General features: G+C 32.2%; 1 protein-coding gene across 50 annotated transcripts in view; it reads right to left on the reverse strand.

Moving 5' to 3' along the window:
* LOC127846528 (uncharacterized) overlaps window positions 1–18,653 on the reverse strand; it is a 43,103-nt gene extending 24,450 nt beyond the window's left edge. For 49 of the 50 annotated variants that reach the window (XM_052377878.1, XM_052377880.1, XM_052377882.1 and 46 more), the window contains exons 1-2: window positions 18,542–18,653; window positions 17,930–17,981 (exon numbers count right to left, since the gene is read on the reverse strand). In XM_052377878.1, the coding sequence (XP_052233838.1) occupies window positions 17,930–17,981; window positions 18,542–18,559 (70 nt within the window). In that variant the 5' untranslated portion in view covers window positions 18,560–18,653. The remainder of the gene's footprint in view (window positions 1–17,929; window positions 17,982–18,541) is intronic. The other variant, XM_052377858.1, reaches the window with a different exon arrangement.
* Between the last annotated feature and the right edge of the window lie 1,969 nt (window positions 18,654–20,622).

The following is a 20,622-nucleotide window of genomic DNA, read 5'->3' on the forward strand; positions in this document are numbered from 1 at the left end:
CTGCCATTCATATCAATGTTTAATTATTGTACAATTGACATTGATCTTTGGACTTCTTACAAATTTTCAGACCCCTTAAAATTCCAAGTGTCATTCCCGGTGAATATTTGTTTATTGTGTAATGTATAAGGAAACATTCCGGTGTCCATCATATTCAGTTTTCAAATTTAGTTTCACATATTTGTTTTAAATTCCAATTGATTGCTCATTCATGTTTTTTAATAATGTAATGATGATACAAATGGAATATATGAAAGTACATTGTCATTATTAAGTAACTACGGCCTTATTTCGTTTTCATGTTCTTATCGTTCTCAATTCTCTTTTCAGCAATGATAGTCAGTTTGGGCGGGCCGCTTAAGGTAAATAACTTTCTTACCACTCTAAACATAACGCCTATTGCAAATAGAAATCTTAAGAAGATGGAGGCTCATGCTGAGGAGGCCATCAAGAAAATCTCAACTGCGTCATCTAACAAGGCTGCCATTGATGCTTATGAGAAAGAAATGAGTAAGTGTTAAAACTAACTTTTAATATAATGTTATTGACTATTCTGGTGCCAAATTTTAGTATTTTCCTCATCATTCCTGTCTTCTTATTTCCTATTCCAGATGAACATGAAATATATTAATAATAACTGTTTTTTTAAAGGCACTGTGTTCATAGTTAGATAGAATTACTTTTTTTTTTAAACATTTTTGGTAAGAACCCCAGGGCAGGCACATAATTAAAAATATTTATTTGTAATTGTTATAATTGCTATTAAAAGCTTAGTTCCAAATAATACAATTTTAAAACTAAATTCATTGCTTTTAGTAATAAATCTTTTGCAGGAGCAAAGGTATATTAAAATTCTGAGCTATTCATATAAATGGTTAATTCTTTTTACAAGCGATAATTTGAGTTCAATGACTTGTCAATATGTAATGTGCTTGTGCTGAAATTGATTTTCCTCATAACCAACGATCATATAAGGCGTCAGAATGAAACTTAAAGGGGAATTTTAATTATAAAATTAATGAAATAAGCATCGTGTGAATTTAATTTTGTATTTCAGTTCGAGGTACAGTAATGCCTGATATTACTCAGATTGCTGATGTGCCTTTGAAGACAAGTTTTAAGTTCTCGACGTATGTGAAGACAACAATGCCAATTTCTTCCGAAGCTCAGAAAGTGACTTGCATCTCTGTTGATGATCATGGCAACATGCGTGTAAATGGTGGAAGTGTTGATAGTGTATCAATTAAAACTTCTCTACTTGATGGTATGATGTGGCTTGCAAAGTTTCCTAAACTCTAAAGCGACCAACAGCTGAAAACATTGCGGGATCTGGACTGGCCTTGTGTCATTTGAAAGCCATATTTTCTTGTTCCGAAGAAAATGGCTTTAGAGATACTTTCATTGCTAAAAACAATGAGGGATTACCAAATGTCACAAACGCAAATAAATAATTTATCTGGAGTGGTCCCTAAGATCGGTCAGTTTTTCAGTGACGAAAAGTGACGGAACAAGAAAATATGGCTTTCAAATGACACACGGCCAGTCAAAATCATGCAATGGCTTTATACTGACGCTGAATTATGAACTTCTAGTTGTCATTAATCTGGCTGTTTTTATTAAAATATAAGTTGTATATTAGTGTGCTACATGTAAGTAACATTATAACTTATACATATTAATGCTACTTAAAATTGGGAAAACTTAGACATTTTGTGGTGAACTGCGGCTGTATTCATATGTTGCCTTTTGACGTTAGGTGACCTTAAGATGTATTATCAATGTTTTATTATATCAATATTAATTAAAAGGTAGCTAAATTTCTTCATATGTCATGGTTTATAACTGTAGCTTTTAATAAGCAGCTAGAAAACTCCCAAAAAGAAGTGATATACAAATTTATACTTAAATTCATTGCGTGATAATGAATGGGGGTAGGCATACTCAAAGTGTAATTTCTTGAGATAGGAACGGTAAAACTTCCTGAAATTCATTCAGTGTGTAGAGAATATGTTGTGTTAAATAAATATGTACAATATATGCATTTCATCACACTACAAGTGACATAAAACGTAATTAAAGTTTCTTGTCACTGAACCATTTGTTGTCAATTTTGCCATTTTATCCAGATAAGTTCAAATATTATTGCAGATCAAAGGCTCAATTCGCTTTCAATGACACTTTTTTCATGCTGTATATACTAACAAAATCCAGTTGAGTGCGTTTATTAAGTTAATTGTCAAAATATATGTATATCCCATTACAAAAAAATATATATTTTGGATAAAGGGTAAATCCATAGAAAACGCCCAACTGAGTCAAGGGTTAGGTGTATTCAACCAATTATAAAAAGTTAACCGGCTGGTAAAAAGTTTTAAAATTTTGCAATTAGTTGTAATATACAATTTACTATGTGGAAATAATAACAAAAGGTATTGCTGGAAAAGTACCCATAAGGCTCCCACTACCTTACGAAAGTATAACTCATACAGAAAATTCACAGTGTGTAACTAATACAGAGAATTCAGACCATGTAACTAATACATACAATTTAAATAGTGTAACTAATACATGGAATTAAGAGAGTGTAACTTATACAAAGAATTAATAGATAATTGAACAAATACAGACAACTCAAGAGAGTGTAACTAATACAGAGTGTAACTCATACATTTAATTGAGATATTGTAAATAGTACATATATTTCAGAGTGTAACTTATACAGAGAAATAATAAAGAATGAAATTAGTACAGAGAATTAAGAGAGTGTAGCTGATACAGAGAATTAAGAGAGTGATAAATACAAAGAATTAAAGAGTTTAACTAATACAGAGAATTTAAAAAGTGTAATTTCTTAATTCTAAAGAGGTCATTAATAATGTATAACATATACATAACAAGCGATGTGTTTGTGAAACACTATGTCCCCATTTATTTGACCTTTGACCTTGAAGGATGACCTTGACCTTTCAACACTCAAAATGTGCAGCTCCATGAGATACACATGCATGCTAAATATCAAGTCGCCATCTTCAATATTGCAAAAGTGTACATTAAATGAGCAATTTTGACACATATATTTGACCTTTGAACTTGAAGGATGACCTTGACCTTAAATTTTCACCACCCAAAATGTGCAGCTCCATAAGATACACTTGCATGCCAAATATGAAGTTGCTATCTTCAATATTGCAAAAGTTATGGCAAATGTTTAAGTTGGGGCAAACAAACACACCAACAGACAGGGCAAAAAAAAAAATGTCCCCCACTATAGTGGGTGGGGGACATAAAAATAAAAGTGTGTTACAAATACACAGAATTCAGAGCATGTAACTAAGAAACACAATTCAAATATTGCTACTAATTCACAGAATTCAGAGAGGATAACGTGTACAGTTAATCAAGAGTGTGTAATTTTAACAGAGAATTAATAGAGTGCCATTAAAGAAAAGAAAATTAAGAGCATGTAACTAATACAGAGAATTAAGCCAATATCACAAATACATTGAACTCAGATATTGTAAATAATACAGAGAAATAATAGAGAGTGAAATAAGTACAGATAATTAAGAGAGTGTTACTAATACAGATAATTAAGAGTGTGTAACTGATACGTAGATTTATGACGGTGTAACTTCTACTGAGAATAAAGAGTGTTAATTATACAAAGAATTAAAAGAATCATAGACAGAATTAAAAGATGGCAAATTAAAGCGAGAATAAAGACAACATAATAAATACAGAGTATAAAAAGTGTGTAACGTAGACAAAAAAAGAAAGTATAACTAATATAGAAAAGCAAAAGTGTGTTAATAATTAAGATAATTAAGAGTGTTACTTATAAAACTAATTAAGAAACTAGTTACCTCAAAATCAATAGGGGTCATCTGCGAGTCAATCTACCCATGAAGTTTCATGATCCTAGGCGTATGCATTCTTGAGTTATCATCCGGAAACCATTTTACTATTTCGGGTCACCGTGACCTTGACCTTTGACCTAGTGACCTCAAAATCAATAGGGGTCATCTGCGAGTCATGATCAATCTACCCATGAAGTTTCATGATCCTAGGCGTATGCGTTCTTGAGTTATCATTCAAAAACCATTTTACTATTTCGGGTCACCGTGACCTTGACCTTTGACCTAGTGACCTCAAAATCAATAGGGGTCATCTGCGAGTCATGATCAATGTACCTATGAAGTTTCATGATCCTAGGCCCAAGCGTTCTTGAGTAATCGTCTGACAACCACCTGGTGGACGGACCGACAGACCGACATACCGACAGACCGACAGACATGAGCAAAGCAATATACCCCCTCTTCTTCGAAGGGGGGCATAATAATACAATATAGAGAGAATTTAGAAAGTATAACTAATACAGAAAAGTAGAAGTGTGTAACTAATACAGAGAATAAATAGAAAAAATAAAAGAATTCAGAGAGAGTAACTAATACAGAGAATTAAGAAAGTATAACAAATACAGAAAAAAGTCTAACTAATACTGAAAATAAATAAAGTGTAACTTATACAGAGAATTAAGAGAGTGTAACTTATACAGAGAAATAAGACAGAGTAAATAATTCAAAGAATGTATGTTTAATGCTGATTATTAAAAGAATGTTACTCATAAATAGAAGTAATAGTGTGTGACTTATACATAGAATTAATATAGATTATAATTGATACAAAAAATAAGAGAGTGTAACTAATACAGAGAACTAAGAGTGTAACTGATACAGAAAACTGTAATAATATGACTCATACAAATAATTAAGGGGTGTATGTTATACAAAAATATAGAGAACTTATAAAGAGAATTGAGAGAGTATAACTTATACAGATAATTCAGAGCGCGTAACTTATACAGAGAATTAAGAGAGTGTATACAGAGAGATAGGAGAGTGTGACTAATACATTATGTACAGAGAATTTAGACAGATTAACTAATACTAGGAATTCAGAGTGTAACTAATACAGATAATTGTGAGATAGTAACTTAAACAGAGAATTAACACTTGACAACAAACACAGAAAATAAAGAGAGTGTAACTTATACAGAGAATTGAGAAAGTATGATAAATACATAAAAGTAAGAGAGTGTTACTTATATATAGAATTCAAAGAGTAGAACCAATGAATAGAGAGCAGAAAAAGTAACAACTACACAGAATTAGAAAGTATAACTTATACAGAGAATCAAGACAGTATAACTAATACAGAGATTTAAGGAAGTACAACACATACAGAAAATTCACAGTGTGTTACTAATACAGAGAATTTAAACCATGTAACTAATACATGCAATTAAAATAGTGTAACAAATAATAAGATTAAGATAGTTTAACTTATACAGAGAATAAATAGACAGTGTAACAAATACAGACAAGTCAGATAGTGTAACTATTACATTTAATTGAGATAGTGTAAATAATACATATATTTCAGAGAGTGTAACATATACAGACAAATAATAGAGAGTGAAATTAGTACAGAGAATTAAGAGAGTTCAACTAATACAGAGAATTTAAAGAATTTTATTTCTTAATTATAAAGAAAATTAATTAAGAAATAATATTTTTCTATCATGGTTTGTTGTAGAATAACCCACAGTAAGGAGTATAGATGCATAGGAATTAAATCACGAGTGCGAAGCACGAGTGATTTGATAGCACGCATCTATACAACTTACTGTGGGTTATTCGACAACAAACCATCATAGAAAAATATTATTTCGATTCAAACACGATTCTGATTGATTTGGTTCAAGCTTTAGGACGTGAACTATATTTTTCAATACTCCGCCCTTCTTAGTACAAAGTTCACTATTTAGTGACATCATTTACTTGTACAAACATATGACGTTGTTTTCATTTAATAAATATTTTGCAAATGACGTCACTTTCATTGAAAACAACAATCGTAGAAACTTAATGACGTCACGTTTATTGATGCTACTGAAAAGCTGACATGCTATAAATGTTTTCTGAATTACGTTTCCTAACAAATAACATTCTTTGTAGGCGTGGTTATGCCACTTATCACCAAATATACAATTTGTTGTTTCATTACATTTATATACATGCTACATTTATTACATAATTTCTTTTAGAGAGGGTGTTAGCACGTGCATTTTACTGCAATATTTTCTTTATTTATTCGGAACTATTTTCGAAACATTAAGCTCCGCCCATAAGTTATTGCAGAATAACCCACACTTGATTTCCTTCTTTTTCTATAGAAAACAAGTTGCGCGCCGTGTTAGAATAAAGTATAACATATACATAAAAATAAAAGTGTGTTACAAATACACAGAATTCAGAGCATAACTTGTACAGTTAATCAAGAGTGTGTAATTTTAATAGAGAATTAATAGTGTCATAAATACAGAGAATTAAGAGCATGTAACTAATACAGAGAATTAAGAGAATGTAACAAATATATTGAATTCAGATATTGTAAATTATACAGAGAAATAATAGAGAGTGAAATAAGAACAGATAATTAAGAGAGTGTTACTAATACAGAGAGTTAAGAGAGTGTGAGTTATACAGAGAACTGAGACCAGCTTTCAAAAAAAAATTAAAATGTGTAATTAATACTAAGAATTAAGATTAGGGCTGTCACGATACGCCGTGAGCGTACTGCAGTATATCGTGGTACGGCAACACTGTATCGCGGTACGTACCGCAATATTTTACAGAATATGTATCTGTGAAGAAAACAGCAGAATGACAAGTTTTACAAACTTTATTAAACTCAATAATCAGAAAACACTGGTATCATAGTATGACTAGAAACTGTAAAAGAAACTGTAATAAACTTCATAGAAGTAGTCATTGTTATTGTTCGCGTCTTTTTCTAAAATGTCCGCCATGTTGTTTACAATAGCTGTGACTACGATCTGTGTAAATCGAACGCTTCAAGGGCATGTTCAAAATGCGGAGTCAGCGGGCCCAGTATTGAAAATCCGTAGCGTTCTGACTCTTCCTAGACTAATTCAGAATCTTAAGATAACATGATTCGGAAGTGCCATGCTTTGAACGATCGATATACTAAAGAAAGAAAATAAGAAATAGAATAAACATCTTTTGGATAATTATGAACTTATTTGCAAAGGAAATCTGTCCCTAATTCCAAAAAAGGTACGGACCCATACATCACCGTATTTTAAACGTGAAAGTTAAACATCTACAAGTGGAAGCGCTTGCTTGACCTGGATATTAACGGATTATTTATTTAGCCCTTTTGAATCGCTTCTACATTTTTCAAAACGATATCTATATCAAAATAATTATGTAATGTATTTATATCTGTGCTAATATAATAATATTTAAAAAAACGGTGCGGCAACGCCGTACCGCGGTGCGATTTTTTTCACAACATGCACGGCAATATACCGATATACCGGTGAATCGTGACAGCCCTAATTAAGATAGTTTAACTAATACAGAGAATTTAAACAGTATACAGAGAATTAATTTAAAAAAGTATAACTAATACAGAGAAGTAAAGTGTGTAATAAATACAGATTATTCAAAGCATGTAACTAATACAAAGCACTCAAATAGTGTAACTATTACATATAATTCAAAAAGAGTATTTTATGCACAGAGTTAGGAGTGATTAACTTAAACAGAGAATTAAAAGAGAGTGTAATTTATACAGAGAATAAGATAGTTAAACATATACATATATTTTAGAAAGTATAACTTATGTAATTAAAACATTTAATTCAGATAGCATTAATAATACATAGAATTCACTGAGTGTGTAACTTATGTAGATAATTAAGAGTGTGTAATTAATACAGAGAATTAAAAAGATTGTAACTCAGAATGATTAAGAGAAATAAACTAATACAGAGAATTAAGACAGTGTAACTTATACAAAACAAGTGTTCCGCGGTCGGAGACATATGCCCCCCCAAACAGGGCTTTGAACTAGTGACCCAAATTTCAATAGGGGTCATCTACTGTCAAAGGCCAATGCACATGGGAAGTATCAATCCAATCGGTCAATTTGTTGACAAGTTATTGATCTGAAACGATTTTCACACTAAGTGTGATAGTGACCTCGACCTTTGACCTAGTGACCTCAATTTCAAAAGGGATCATCTACTGTCTAAGGCCAATACACATGTGAAGTATCAAGCCCATCGGTTAATTTGTTGACGAGTTATGGATCAGAAACAAACTGATCTACCGACAGAAAGACTGGTCTGCCGACAGAATGACTGACCTACATCCAGCAAAACAATAAACCCCTTATTCTTCGAAGAGGGGCATACAAATAAAATAGTGTAACTAATACAGAGAATTAAGACTGTCACTTACCGTAATTACTCTATGTTTTCGGACACTTAAAAATAATATAAAAAATTCGTGTCCGAAAACATAGATACGAAAAATATTCACAAAATGCAGGTGTCCGAAAACTTGGAGTCGAAAATTGAAGTGTCCGAAAATAGCGTCAATTGTATCAACAACTACCGGTAATAGCATGCGCTTGTAAAATACCATGCCGTATAGTATAAATTACAGTTATATATATTTGCACTGCATTTTAAATAATTTTAAATGCTTAATTTATTTGACAGAAAGTTACTACAAGGTTGTACTTTGACCAACGAGTTCAAAGAGAATGTGACGTGCCGATACTCGCTAGTATGAACCTGTAATTAACGCAAAAAGCAAACTATGAATTCTTTGTTTGTTCATTTCAGACACCTTCCATTGTTCGTAAAACTTGCAATAGGGTGCATCACACTTTGAAGCGTTTAGTATTTGTCACAGGTATTTTACTTAGAAGGGGTAGGACCATTGCGTTAGATAATTGAACTGTTAATCGGTACTGCCCCTGGTAAGTGTCATAACGCTTATGCTATCGGGCGAAACCATTGTTTAATACCGGTTTACAAGGTTATTTACCCAATAACGCAATTTAATGGTCCGTTGCCCTCAGGCATGCACCTTCCATGTTTTATGATGTTAATCTGGTTGTAAAACCCCATGATTGAAGTGTCATTAGATATCGAAAACAGGACCGAAATTTGGTAAAATAGCGCTGTAAAATATTCTGTCTGAAAACTTAGAGACATAAATAATAGACGAAAAATCGTGTGTCCGAAAATTAAGAGTCATGAAAAATAATTATTTTTGCTAAAAAAGGGGGTGTCCGAAAACTTAGTGTCCGAAAACATAGAGTTATTACGGTATACACTAAATAAAGTGTAACTTATACAGATAATGAAGAAAGCATCAATAATGCAGGAAAGTGTGAAACTAATACAGACATTCAAGAGCTTGTTACTTATACAGATAATTAATAGAGAGTAAAACATACAGAGAATTAAGAAAGAATAAGTAATACAGAAAAATAAAAGTGTGTTATAAATACAGAAAATAGAGTGTAACTTAAACAGAGAATGAAGAAAGCATTACTAAAACAGAGAACTAATAGAGTGTGCAACTAATACAGAGAATTATGAGAGTGTTACTAATACAGATAATTAACAAAGTATAACTAATGCAGAGAATCATGAGAGTGCAACTAATGCAAAGAATTAAGGGAGTGTACCAAAATAAATTTTACAACTAATGAGAATGTAACTAATACTAAAAATTAAGAAAGTATAACTAATACATAGAATTATGAGAGTGTAATGCAAAGAATTAAAAGAGAATAACATATAAAGAGAATTAAGAGAGTGCAACTTATACAGAGGATGAAAATCATGTAACTTATACAGTGCATTAAGAGGGTGTTACTTATATTTAGAAAATCAAGAGAGAGAAACTAATACAGAGAAATATTCAGTGTAAATAAAACAAAGATTTAAGAAAGTGTAACTTATACAGGGAATTAAGAAAGTATAACTATTAAACCAGACATGTAAGAGTGTGTAACAAATGCATAGACATCAGATAGTGTAACTTATGCAGAGAATCAAGAAAGCATAACTTAAACATATAGGATCTTGCATGAGTGGTCTTTATTTAGGTGACGAGTTTAATAAATAAAATAAAAAATGACCACGAATCTACGATTCTCTTGATAACATGACCAACAAATTTTCTTTTTATTTTATGCTCTTTTCACTGTTTATTGACATTGTTAAAGAGTTTAACTGAAGAAATTCGCTGGAATTATGATGTCATTTTGTAAAAAAAGTGACGTCATTTCACAGTTATATTAAACTAGTGTAATAACACCCGTGTAATAAACAAAATTGAGCATTACGTTATTTCATCCCTGGAGCGTAGGTCATGTTATAAAGAGAATTAACAGAGAGTATAGCTAATACAGATAATTAAAAGAGAGTATAACTAATACAGAGAATTGAAAGCGAGTATAACTAATACAGATAATTAACAGAGAGTATAACTAATACAGAGAATTAACAGAGAGTATAACTAATACAGATAATTAACAGATAGTATAACTAATACAGATAATTAACAGAGAGTATAACTAATACAGATAATTAACAGAGAGTATAACTAATACAGATAATAAACAGAGAGTATAACTAATACAGATACTTAACAGAGAGTATAACTAATGCAGAGAATTAACAGAGAATATCACTAATGCAGAGAATTAACAGAGAGTATAACTAATACAGAGAATTAACAGAGAGTATAACTAATACAGAGAATTAACAGAGAGTATACCTAATACAGAGAATTAACAGAGAGTATAACTAATACAGAGAATTAACAGAGAATATAACTAATACAGATAATTAAAAGAGAGTATAACTAATACAGATAATTAAAAGAGAGTATAACTAATACAGATAATTAACCGAGAGTATAACTAATACAGATAATTAACAGAGAGTATAATTAAGACAGATAATTAACAGAGAATATAACTAATACAGATAATTAACAGAGAGTATAACTAATACAGATAATTAAAAGAGAGTATAACTTATACAGAGAATTAACAGAGAGTATAACTAATAAAGATAATTAACAGAGTGTATAATTAATAAAGATAATTAACAGAGAGTATAACTAATACAGATAATTAACAGAGAGTATAATTAAGACAGATAATTAACAGAGAATATAACTTATACAGATAATTAACAGAGAGTATAACTAATACAGATAATTAAAAGAGAGTATAACTTATACAGAGAATTAACAGAGAGTATAACTAATACAAATAATTAGCAGAGAGTATAACTAATACAGATAATTAACAGAGAGTATAACTAATACAGATAATTAACAGAGAGTATAACTAATACAGATAATTAAAAAAGTTAAGCTTATACAGATATTTAAGAAAGTATATGTCTTATATAAAAAAGGAAGAGTGTGTAACTTATATAGAGAATTCAGAGTTTGTAACTCTTACATTGAATCCAGTTAATGTACTAATACAAAAAATGAAGAGAGTTTAACTAATACAAAAAATTAAGGGTGTAACAAATACAGAGAATTTAGAGCGAGTAACAAATAAAAAGAACAAGAGATGTGTTTGTCAGAAACACAATGCCCCCTATTGCGCCGCTTTGAAGCCATATATTTGACCTTTGACCTTGAAGGATGACCTTGACCTTTCACCACTCAAAATGTGCAGCTCCACAAGAAGTAAGTAAGAAATTGAATGGAGAATTTATTATATTTTTTTTTTGACCTTGAGGATGACCTTGACCTTGACCTTTCACCACTCAAAATGTGCAGCTCCACGAGATACACATGCATACCAAATATGAAGTTGCTGTGTTCAATATTAAAAAAGTTATGATAAAACTTTAACGAAGGTTTAAGTTTTAGGAATTAAAAATACAATGATATTTGACCTTTGACCTTGAAGGATGACCTTGACCTTGACTTTTCACCACTAAAAATGAGCAGCTCCATGAAATACACATGCATGGTAAATATCAAGTTGCTATGTTCAATATTGCAAAAGTTATCAAACTTTAACCAAGGTTCAAGTTTTGTGACACACACATATAATGACTGACTGACACAATGACAGACAGACAGACAGGCCAAAAACAAAATACCCCCGATCTTTCGATGCGGAGGCATAAAAAAGAGGGTGTGACTTATAGAGTGAATAAAAGGAGTGTAACTTGTACAGAGAAAAAAGAGAATCTGCAAGCACAGAACTGTACAAAAGAATGTTCTTCATCAACAACAACAACATGATGTGTATTTTTCATAGCTGTAGTATGTTCCAATTTTCTATTATCATAAGAGAAAATTACTAACCAGATGGTACCTTATAATGTTTAAAGCGAGATTATAAGATTTTTTATATGTGTTAAATTGTAATATATTAATAAAATATGTTACAATAACACAAAATAGGCAAGAAAAATTATACAATGATGACGAATTTCATAATTGCAGCAAAGACAAATTAGCACCCTGAGCCGATTGTGACGAAGATATTTCGCACATATTTTCCTACAATAACCATAGCATTCGTCTTTTTAGCAAGTGCTTGTGTGTCATATGAAAAGATATTGTTGCAGGAATTTAAAATGAACCGTTAAACTAAATTTAGATTCACATCATACATGCATGATTTACATGCTGGCAAATTCGACTGTACAGTCCAATCCCTACTTCCGATCACCCCTCATCGCTGATCGCCCCGTGTAGGCGGCAGGTCTGTGCCGCGACCGTCGATAAACACTATATAATGCAACCCTCTTAAGTGGTAACCCCGTTTCTACGGCCAGCGGCCAGCAATTTTGCATCCCAAATGTTAAATTTCCCCCATATGAGTGGTCACGCGCGAGAAAGTCAGTCATGTACATTGGCAAAATTACACCCACGCAACGGCGAAAAAATCGATATGTACTTCCAGTCTGTGGTTTAGGCTCTGTAGTACTGAAGCGTGATGATTGATAAACATTTTGACAGCCAGTTTGCAAATTGCAATTAATTAGCGGCGGATTATGGGATTAAAAGCAATATGCGACCGTTTGATCTTTTTGTTTCCGCACGTGCGAATATCACCTATTATTACTAGAAAAGAGATTCTTTAGTTATAGTTTATTATTTGTAGCTGTTGAATCATACTTTTTCAAGCACACATTTATGACAATTATCGGCTTATTAAAAGTTAAAAAGAACAACGAAACTTTCAACCAAAATCAACTGATCTACATGTTCTCTGTGCTACAAAGTTTTTATACAAAAATCAATACATGCACGCTTTCTATGGGTATGGCGTGACATTGTACATTGGTGCATAATTTTCGCGCGCTTTTGTCACTACAAAAGAAATACATGAGGACTTTTTCGATGCTTGAATTTGTAAAAGTCTCGTTAACATAAAGCAATCGGGAGTGTGTTTCGGATTACAAATTATTATTTTCATTCGGGAATTAAACAAAACATTTATATTTATTTAATATTTACAATGATTTCAATATTAATTTTGATAAAACACTTTATGCGGCGAAACATGTTTTTATAATATTATGCATGAAAAGCACGATTACCAGGAGGATTACACCTGGTTGCTATTATCAGTCTCTTAAGTAACTGGCCACGATTTTATTGTGGAGGAGATCACTGTCGGGACCAATTCGTGCGGTAGGTATTACAAAGCCATGAAACTGCAATAAACCAATTAAATTATCGATTGATAGTGACACAGGAGTTATTCACGCATAACTGATTCACAACTGTTCTAGTAACGAAAACATTGTTGAAAGCATCATCCATTATGAGAAAATGTGCATTCAGTTCTCCATAGAAGGGTTGGGGTCAGAATACCCTTTAACTGAAATTGTGACCAAGAACTGAACACTGTATTATGTGATCATTTTGGTGATTTCCTCAAACAAAACTGTTCATTTGATCTTCTGAATGTATTTGTGTTAATATTCTGTTTATAATTTAAGTATTATCAGCCCTTTTGATTGTATTTTCAATAATTTTGTTTCATTTCAACTTAATCCTCATTTTATGAAGATTAAAATCAATCCAATTAAATATCATGTTTTGTAGATAAATCTATTTAAATAATTCAAATATATATGCAAGTATAAATTTTTACTATTCATTTGTTAAACAGTAAATCTAAAACAGATTAAATTTCATATAATGCATTTTTGAAAAAAAAAACACAAACAATTTACGTCTTATGGTTATTCCAACTTCATATAATTGTGTGTTGATGTTCAACGCAGTGGCAGACAAGTGGAACCATAAAACTGTATGTGACGGACACACAAAATAAAAAACTTTGATGTGTGTCTACTAAGTTGTATATTGGGAAAGGGAATTTCCACACTTAGTTTTACAAAATTTATAATATATATAGAGCTTTTACATCTGACACTCTCTTACAATCTATCAAGTCTTACAAAATGGTATTATTGCATAGTAACTTACTATTCATAGTAAAATATTTAAGTTGAAATTGGGCTTAACACCCTGAATTCTACCACTCAATATTGGATGTGCCATTTAAATTACTGGTGTATGGGTACACTGAAAGGTGTGCAAGAAATCCTAATCAATATTGACACCTGGCACAACAGCACCATGTAATAACTTCTAAATATTCTATAATGAACAACAGCAACACAATAACGACGCTTTCATTTTCTGTAAATTCATAATTCAAATATCGTGTTTTGAAATTGTCCTGAAATTTTGTTTAAAAAAAATGTCATACATAGGATAAACAACAGGAAGATAAGCATGTTAGAAGTTTGTTGTCGATAAGCTAGACTCTAAGAGTGAGGTCGGGTGTCCCCGAACATGAGGACTAATTGAACAGGCATTTACTACTTCGAAAACTTACTTCATAGCAACCAAACCTAAAACCTATACATTTCTTGTATGCGATATAAAAAAGCAATCTTAAAAATTTCAACAAATATTTTGTTTACACTTCTGTTCCTTTTTTGCTGTTTAAATAAGGGAAATGTTCCTTATTCCGGATTTAAACTAGAGATTTGTCACAGACGTGTCATATATCCCCACATGCTGCATTGACACAGAATATTTTGCATGCTGTCTTCACAAAACAAGAGAAGCTAATTGATGGCGATTTTTATGAATTATTATGCCATTATCATTTATGGCCATTTTGACCTTTGAACACACTTGAATTTTTTTGCATGACAGGCCGTCCAACGACTGTGAACAAAAGTAATGTACAGAGTCATTTTAAAATCTCACAATGAATGACAAAGTTATTGCCCAGACAGCTCATTTATGGCAATTTTTAACTTTTGAACTCCAAGTGTGACCTTGACCTTGGAGATATTGACGTAATTCTTTAGCATGACAAACCCTCTAATGATTGTGAACAAATGTATCAAGTAATGTTAAAATCTCACAATGAATGACATAGTTATGGCCCGGACAAGATCATTTATGGCCATTTTTGACCTTTGAACTCAAAGTGTGACCTTGACCTTGGAGATATCGACGTAATTCTTTCGCATGACACACCGTCCAATGATTGTAAACAAATGTACAGCGTAATTTTAAAATCTCACAATGAATGACATAGTTATGGCCCGGACAAGATCATTTATGGCCATTTTTAACCTTTGAACTCAAAGTGTGACCTTGACGTTGCAGATATCAATGTAATTCTCTCGCATGACACACCGTCCATTGATGGTGAACAAATGTGCCAAATGATTTTTAAATCTCACAATGAACAACGTAGTTATGGCCCCGACAAGCTCATTTATGGGCAACTCCAAGCGTGACCTTGACCTTGGAGATATCGACGTACTTCTTTCGCACGACACACCATCCCATGATGGTGAATAAATGTACCAAGTCATTTTAAAATCTAACGATAAATGACATAGTTATGGTCCGGACAAACTTTTGGTTTAAAACGCACTAAGTGACCCCGTGACCTAGTATTTGATCTGGTATGACCCATATTCAAACTTGACCTAGACAAAGTTACTTCTATATAGCCCCCATTACCAATGGTAATGGGGGTATAACAAGGAATGAGGAGGTAGTTAAAAAAAAATTTTACATGAAAATTCTTTAGTAGTTCTAAATACACAATTTAGCATTTTGGTCCTGAGTAAAGATTGGAAAACATGCATTTGAACACCTAACAGCTGAAAGGTTTATTTGACAACCAATTAAAAAATATACATATTTAAATGTTTACACAGTTAAATCTGTTGAGGATCTGTCTTATATTTAACAACTACTGATTCTTTAAATAATGGTCACTCAGATACATATGACTTGTGACAATTATACCAAAATATCCACATTATTCAACAATTAAAAGATGAACACAAAAAGAATACTTGCTATATTTAAAACAAGAAATATCTTTAAAAAAGATATACGGCGTAAATAGTTTAATGAATGAGATCAAGGATAGCGAATGTCTTTTTCTGTGCAGTTCTTAGCTGCATCACACGCAGTACGGGATGTTACGGGGAGTTTTCGCGGCTTATTTTACATTATAACATATTGCTGGTCATAAACCTATAGATACAAAACAGAAAACCAAAAGAAGAATGGAAGTGAAATTTAAACATATGAGTCAACCGGCCACACGAGAAGTATCCGTATTTATAGGCGCGTTCTTCGAACAAACCTGTTTTAGTGGTTTGTCGGGCATTGCTATTTGATTCGATTATTAACAGTATCAATTATCATCGTGCTAATGCTTAAAGTGATATTTTGGGCATTTTGCACTGTTGAATTGAGCTGAAAAGAATTAACAGGTCAAAATAGTTAGTTAAAATGTGGTTACTGATTAATTATCTGCAACTCACCTTGCTACCAGTTGTTTATAAAAATATATTTTATATTCGATATTCTTACGTGACCCACCCAGTCCTGTAAGCTGAAATGATCCGTAAAACAATTTCGTGTCTTTGTGTCGTATGAACAAATCTGCACTAAAACTAAATTTAGGTTCAACTCGTAAACGCATGATCAGTTGTCAAACGAAAGTACGGTTGATATTCAAATGCATTATTTTTCTCTTTCTGGTATATTGTTTTAGTATGATGATGCTGCATTAATTAATATAAGTGTATATGAAGTAGAAACATCAAAAATAATCAACGGTTGCGATAGACACCTATAAACTGTTACATGCTCATAATATCACTTTAGTACATTAGGCAATATGGACGAATAATTATTGTTAAATTTATCAACAATAATATTTATCATTGTATTGTTGAAAACACATTAAGAATCTATTATTTACATACCATAATTATATTGCTGAATATCTTCATTTAACATATTTCTGGTCTAAAGAAAATTCCAGGTCACCTAGTTCACGGATAGCGTCTTTATTATATAACGATTATTTTACTGGCCGCCAACTCCGGTGATGACCTGTTTATAAACTCTGAATGTCCGCGAAAAGACCCGATATACCTCGCGGGTTGAAATGCAATGCTTTAAAGTGAGGCCTCGCTTCCATTGCTCTTTATACTTTTACATGTTAACATGTTGACAGGAATAAGGAAGTAAGTACTAAATATGAGAACATAGCCTTTTAAGTATAAACGCTCTTGCGCTGGTAATACTCTGAAAATAAAAGGTGTACGCACAAACTGTATTGATGTCGAGAATTGAGTGTAAAACTGTTCTATCTATTAAGCCTTTTCATTCGAGATAAAATTGTTTCATACAGTAAAACAGTGTTACAAAGACGCGGATATGTTTCCAATGTTCTGGTGGTATACTCAAATCAGCCAATGGAATAAATGAAGTGTATTCATTCGTACCTAGCCGCGGGAAATTTTATTGGAATTTTATTGGACACTTACAAAGGTCAGGCTAAGGTGAAAAGCTGGCTTAAGACAGCTTACGCCGAAAAAAACAGTAAGAAACTTAAAAAACATATCAGCATGAGGCTGAGCCTGTAAAATTGCAGGTACAATATTTTAATTTATTAAACTGCCAGTGAATCAAATAGCACTCACCAACTTGGAGTGACCCCCCTCTTGTCTGTACCTGGAGAGGCAATTCACTTGGCTGAAAAATTATGATAAGATGAAGTATTTATTACAGTATCATTATTTAGATGATAATTTTGAAGTTATGCCTTTATGGAGTAATGAAACAAAATAATTAATAATACAGAAACAGATGATGAATTAATGGATATTATCGTGATAATATCTATTTTATTATTATTATTGATCATTATTTTAATTTGATATTTTTTTGCTGTATGTTTATATTTTTTGGTATCATTATTATTATTTAAAATGCTATATTTACAGTAGATCTACTGTATGTTTTATTTTCATGATAGATGATATTCATAATTAGGATGAGGAGGATGTTGGGAAATATTAAGAATGATGGTGATGAATTGGTGAAAATGTTAAATATTACTATTTGCAACATTTTTAAATAATTAGTATACATATTATTATAACTAAACTTAGTAAAGGACTATAATTGTATTCACGTTTGGGAATCTACATGAGTCAGCATCCTCCTCTTCCTCATCAGCAACATAAACATAACAACTTCCAACATAAAGCAATAAATGCAGGTCGTAAATATGAATAAGAGTAAATGCTTACATCGATATAAAATGCCATTTCGGTTGAATTTTCGATTTTCGATGCACTTTACAAATTGTATCCACGCACTATTGCTGAGTAAACAACAATGACTTTGTCGTCATAGTGTTGCTATGACGTCATAAATAGTTCGTAAGTGACGTGTCAAAAAATAGTTCTGAAAATACGTGTTAAAAAAGATATATTTTATAGAAAATATTATTTTAGAATCGGCAATAAGCATTTAATTGCGCTGGATTACAAAATTGCAAACACTGCGAATATCTTTTCTCGAATATTATCGATATATAGAGAATACTAGGTCGGTGCCGAAATAGCGGAGAATTTTTTCACCGTGGTTTATTTCGACAATGCACGTCTGATGATGGGATAAATTTAATTAATCATTTGATAGTTACGTACAGCCACTACTTTATGCGCTTTAATTTAAGTCAATATACTAATGTTAATAAATACTGTAGTGCATTTATCAACTTAAAACAACGTATACCAGGGGAAGTAGTCTTGCGACTTTAAATTAAAGTTCTGGGGGAGGTATAAAACCCGGAACTATCCGGAAATCTTTATGGTAAAACCCGGATCCGATATAAATGGTTATAACTTCATTATTATTCGTCCGATATTAATTATAATGGTACCGTTGTAAAGAAGATCCTCTACAGATTCTAACCATATCAAAATATTTTATGGCAGGGTCGTAGTCGGCCTGTAAATCGCGGACAAAGTCGGCCTGTTTTAACGTTTTTTTTTACACACGCAAATGCCGAAAAGAAAACCCGGATCCGATATAAATGGTTATAACTTCATTATTATTCGTCCGATATTAATTATAATGGTACCGTTGTAAAGAAGATCCTCTACAGATTCTAACCATATCAAAATATTATATGGCAGGGTCGTAGTCGGCCTGTAAATCGCGGACAAAGTCGGCCTGTTTTAACGTTTTTTTTTACACACGCAAATGCCGAAAAGAAAACCCGGATCCGATATAAATGGTTATAACTTCATTATTATTCGTCCGATATTAATTATAATGGTACCGTTGTAAAGAAGATCCTCTACAGATTCTAACCATATCAAAATATTTTATGGCAGGGTCGTAGTCGGCCTGTAAATCGCGGACAAAGTCGGCCTGTTTTAACGTTTTTTTTTACACACGCAAATGCCGAAAAGAAAACCCGGAACCGATATAAATGGTTATAACTTCATTATTATTCGTCCGATATTAATTATAATGGTACCGTTGTAAAGAAGATCCTCTACAAATTCTAACCATATCAAAATATTTTATGGCAGGGTCGTAGTCGGCCTGTAAATCGCGGACAAAGTCGGCCTGTTTTAACGTTTTTGTTTTACACACGCAAATGCCGAGAAGAAAACCCGGAACCGATATAAATGGTTATGACTTCATTATTATTCGTCCGATATTAATTATAATGGTACCGTTGTAAAGAAGATCCTCTACAGATTCTAACCATATCAAAATATTGTATGGCAGGGTCGTAGTCGGTTTGTAAATCGCGGACAAAGTCGGCCTGTTTTAACGGTTTTTTTTACACACGCAAATGCCGAGAAGAAAACCCGGAACCGATATAAATGGTTATAAATGCATTATTATTCGTCCGATATTAATTATAATGGTACCGTTGTAAAGAAGATCCTCTACAGATTCTAACCATATCAAAATATTGTATGGCAGGGTCGTAGTCGGCCTGTAAATCGCGGACAAAGTCGGCCTGTTTTAACGTTTTTTTTTACACACGCAAATGCCGAGAAGAAAACCCGGAACCGATATAAATGGTTATAACTTCATTATTATTCGTCCGATATTAATTATAATGGTGCCGTTGTAAAGAAGATCCTCTACAGATTCTAACCATATCAAAATATTTTATGGCAGGGTCGTAGTCGGCCTGTAAATCGCGGACAAAGTCGGCCTGTTTTAACGGTTTTTTTACACACGCAAATGCCGTAAAGAAAACCCGGAACCGATATAAATGGTTATAAATGCATTATTATTCGTCCGATATTAATTATAATGGTACCGTTGTAAAGAAGATCCTCTACAGATTCTAACCATA

Source organism: Dreissena polymorpha, chromosome 9 (genome assembly GCF_020536995.1).
Source record: "Dreissena polymorpha isolate Duluth1 chromosome 9, UMN_Dpol_1.0, whole genome shotgun sequence".
In the NCBI taxonomy this organism is placed as follows: domain Eukaryota; kingdom Metazoa; phylum Mollusca; class Bivalvia; order Myida; family Dreissenidae; genus Dreissena; species Dreissena polymorpha.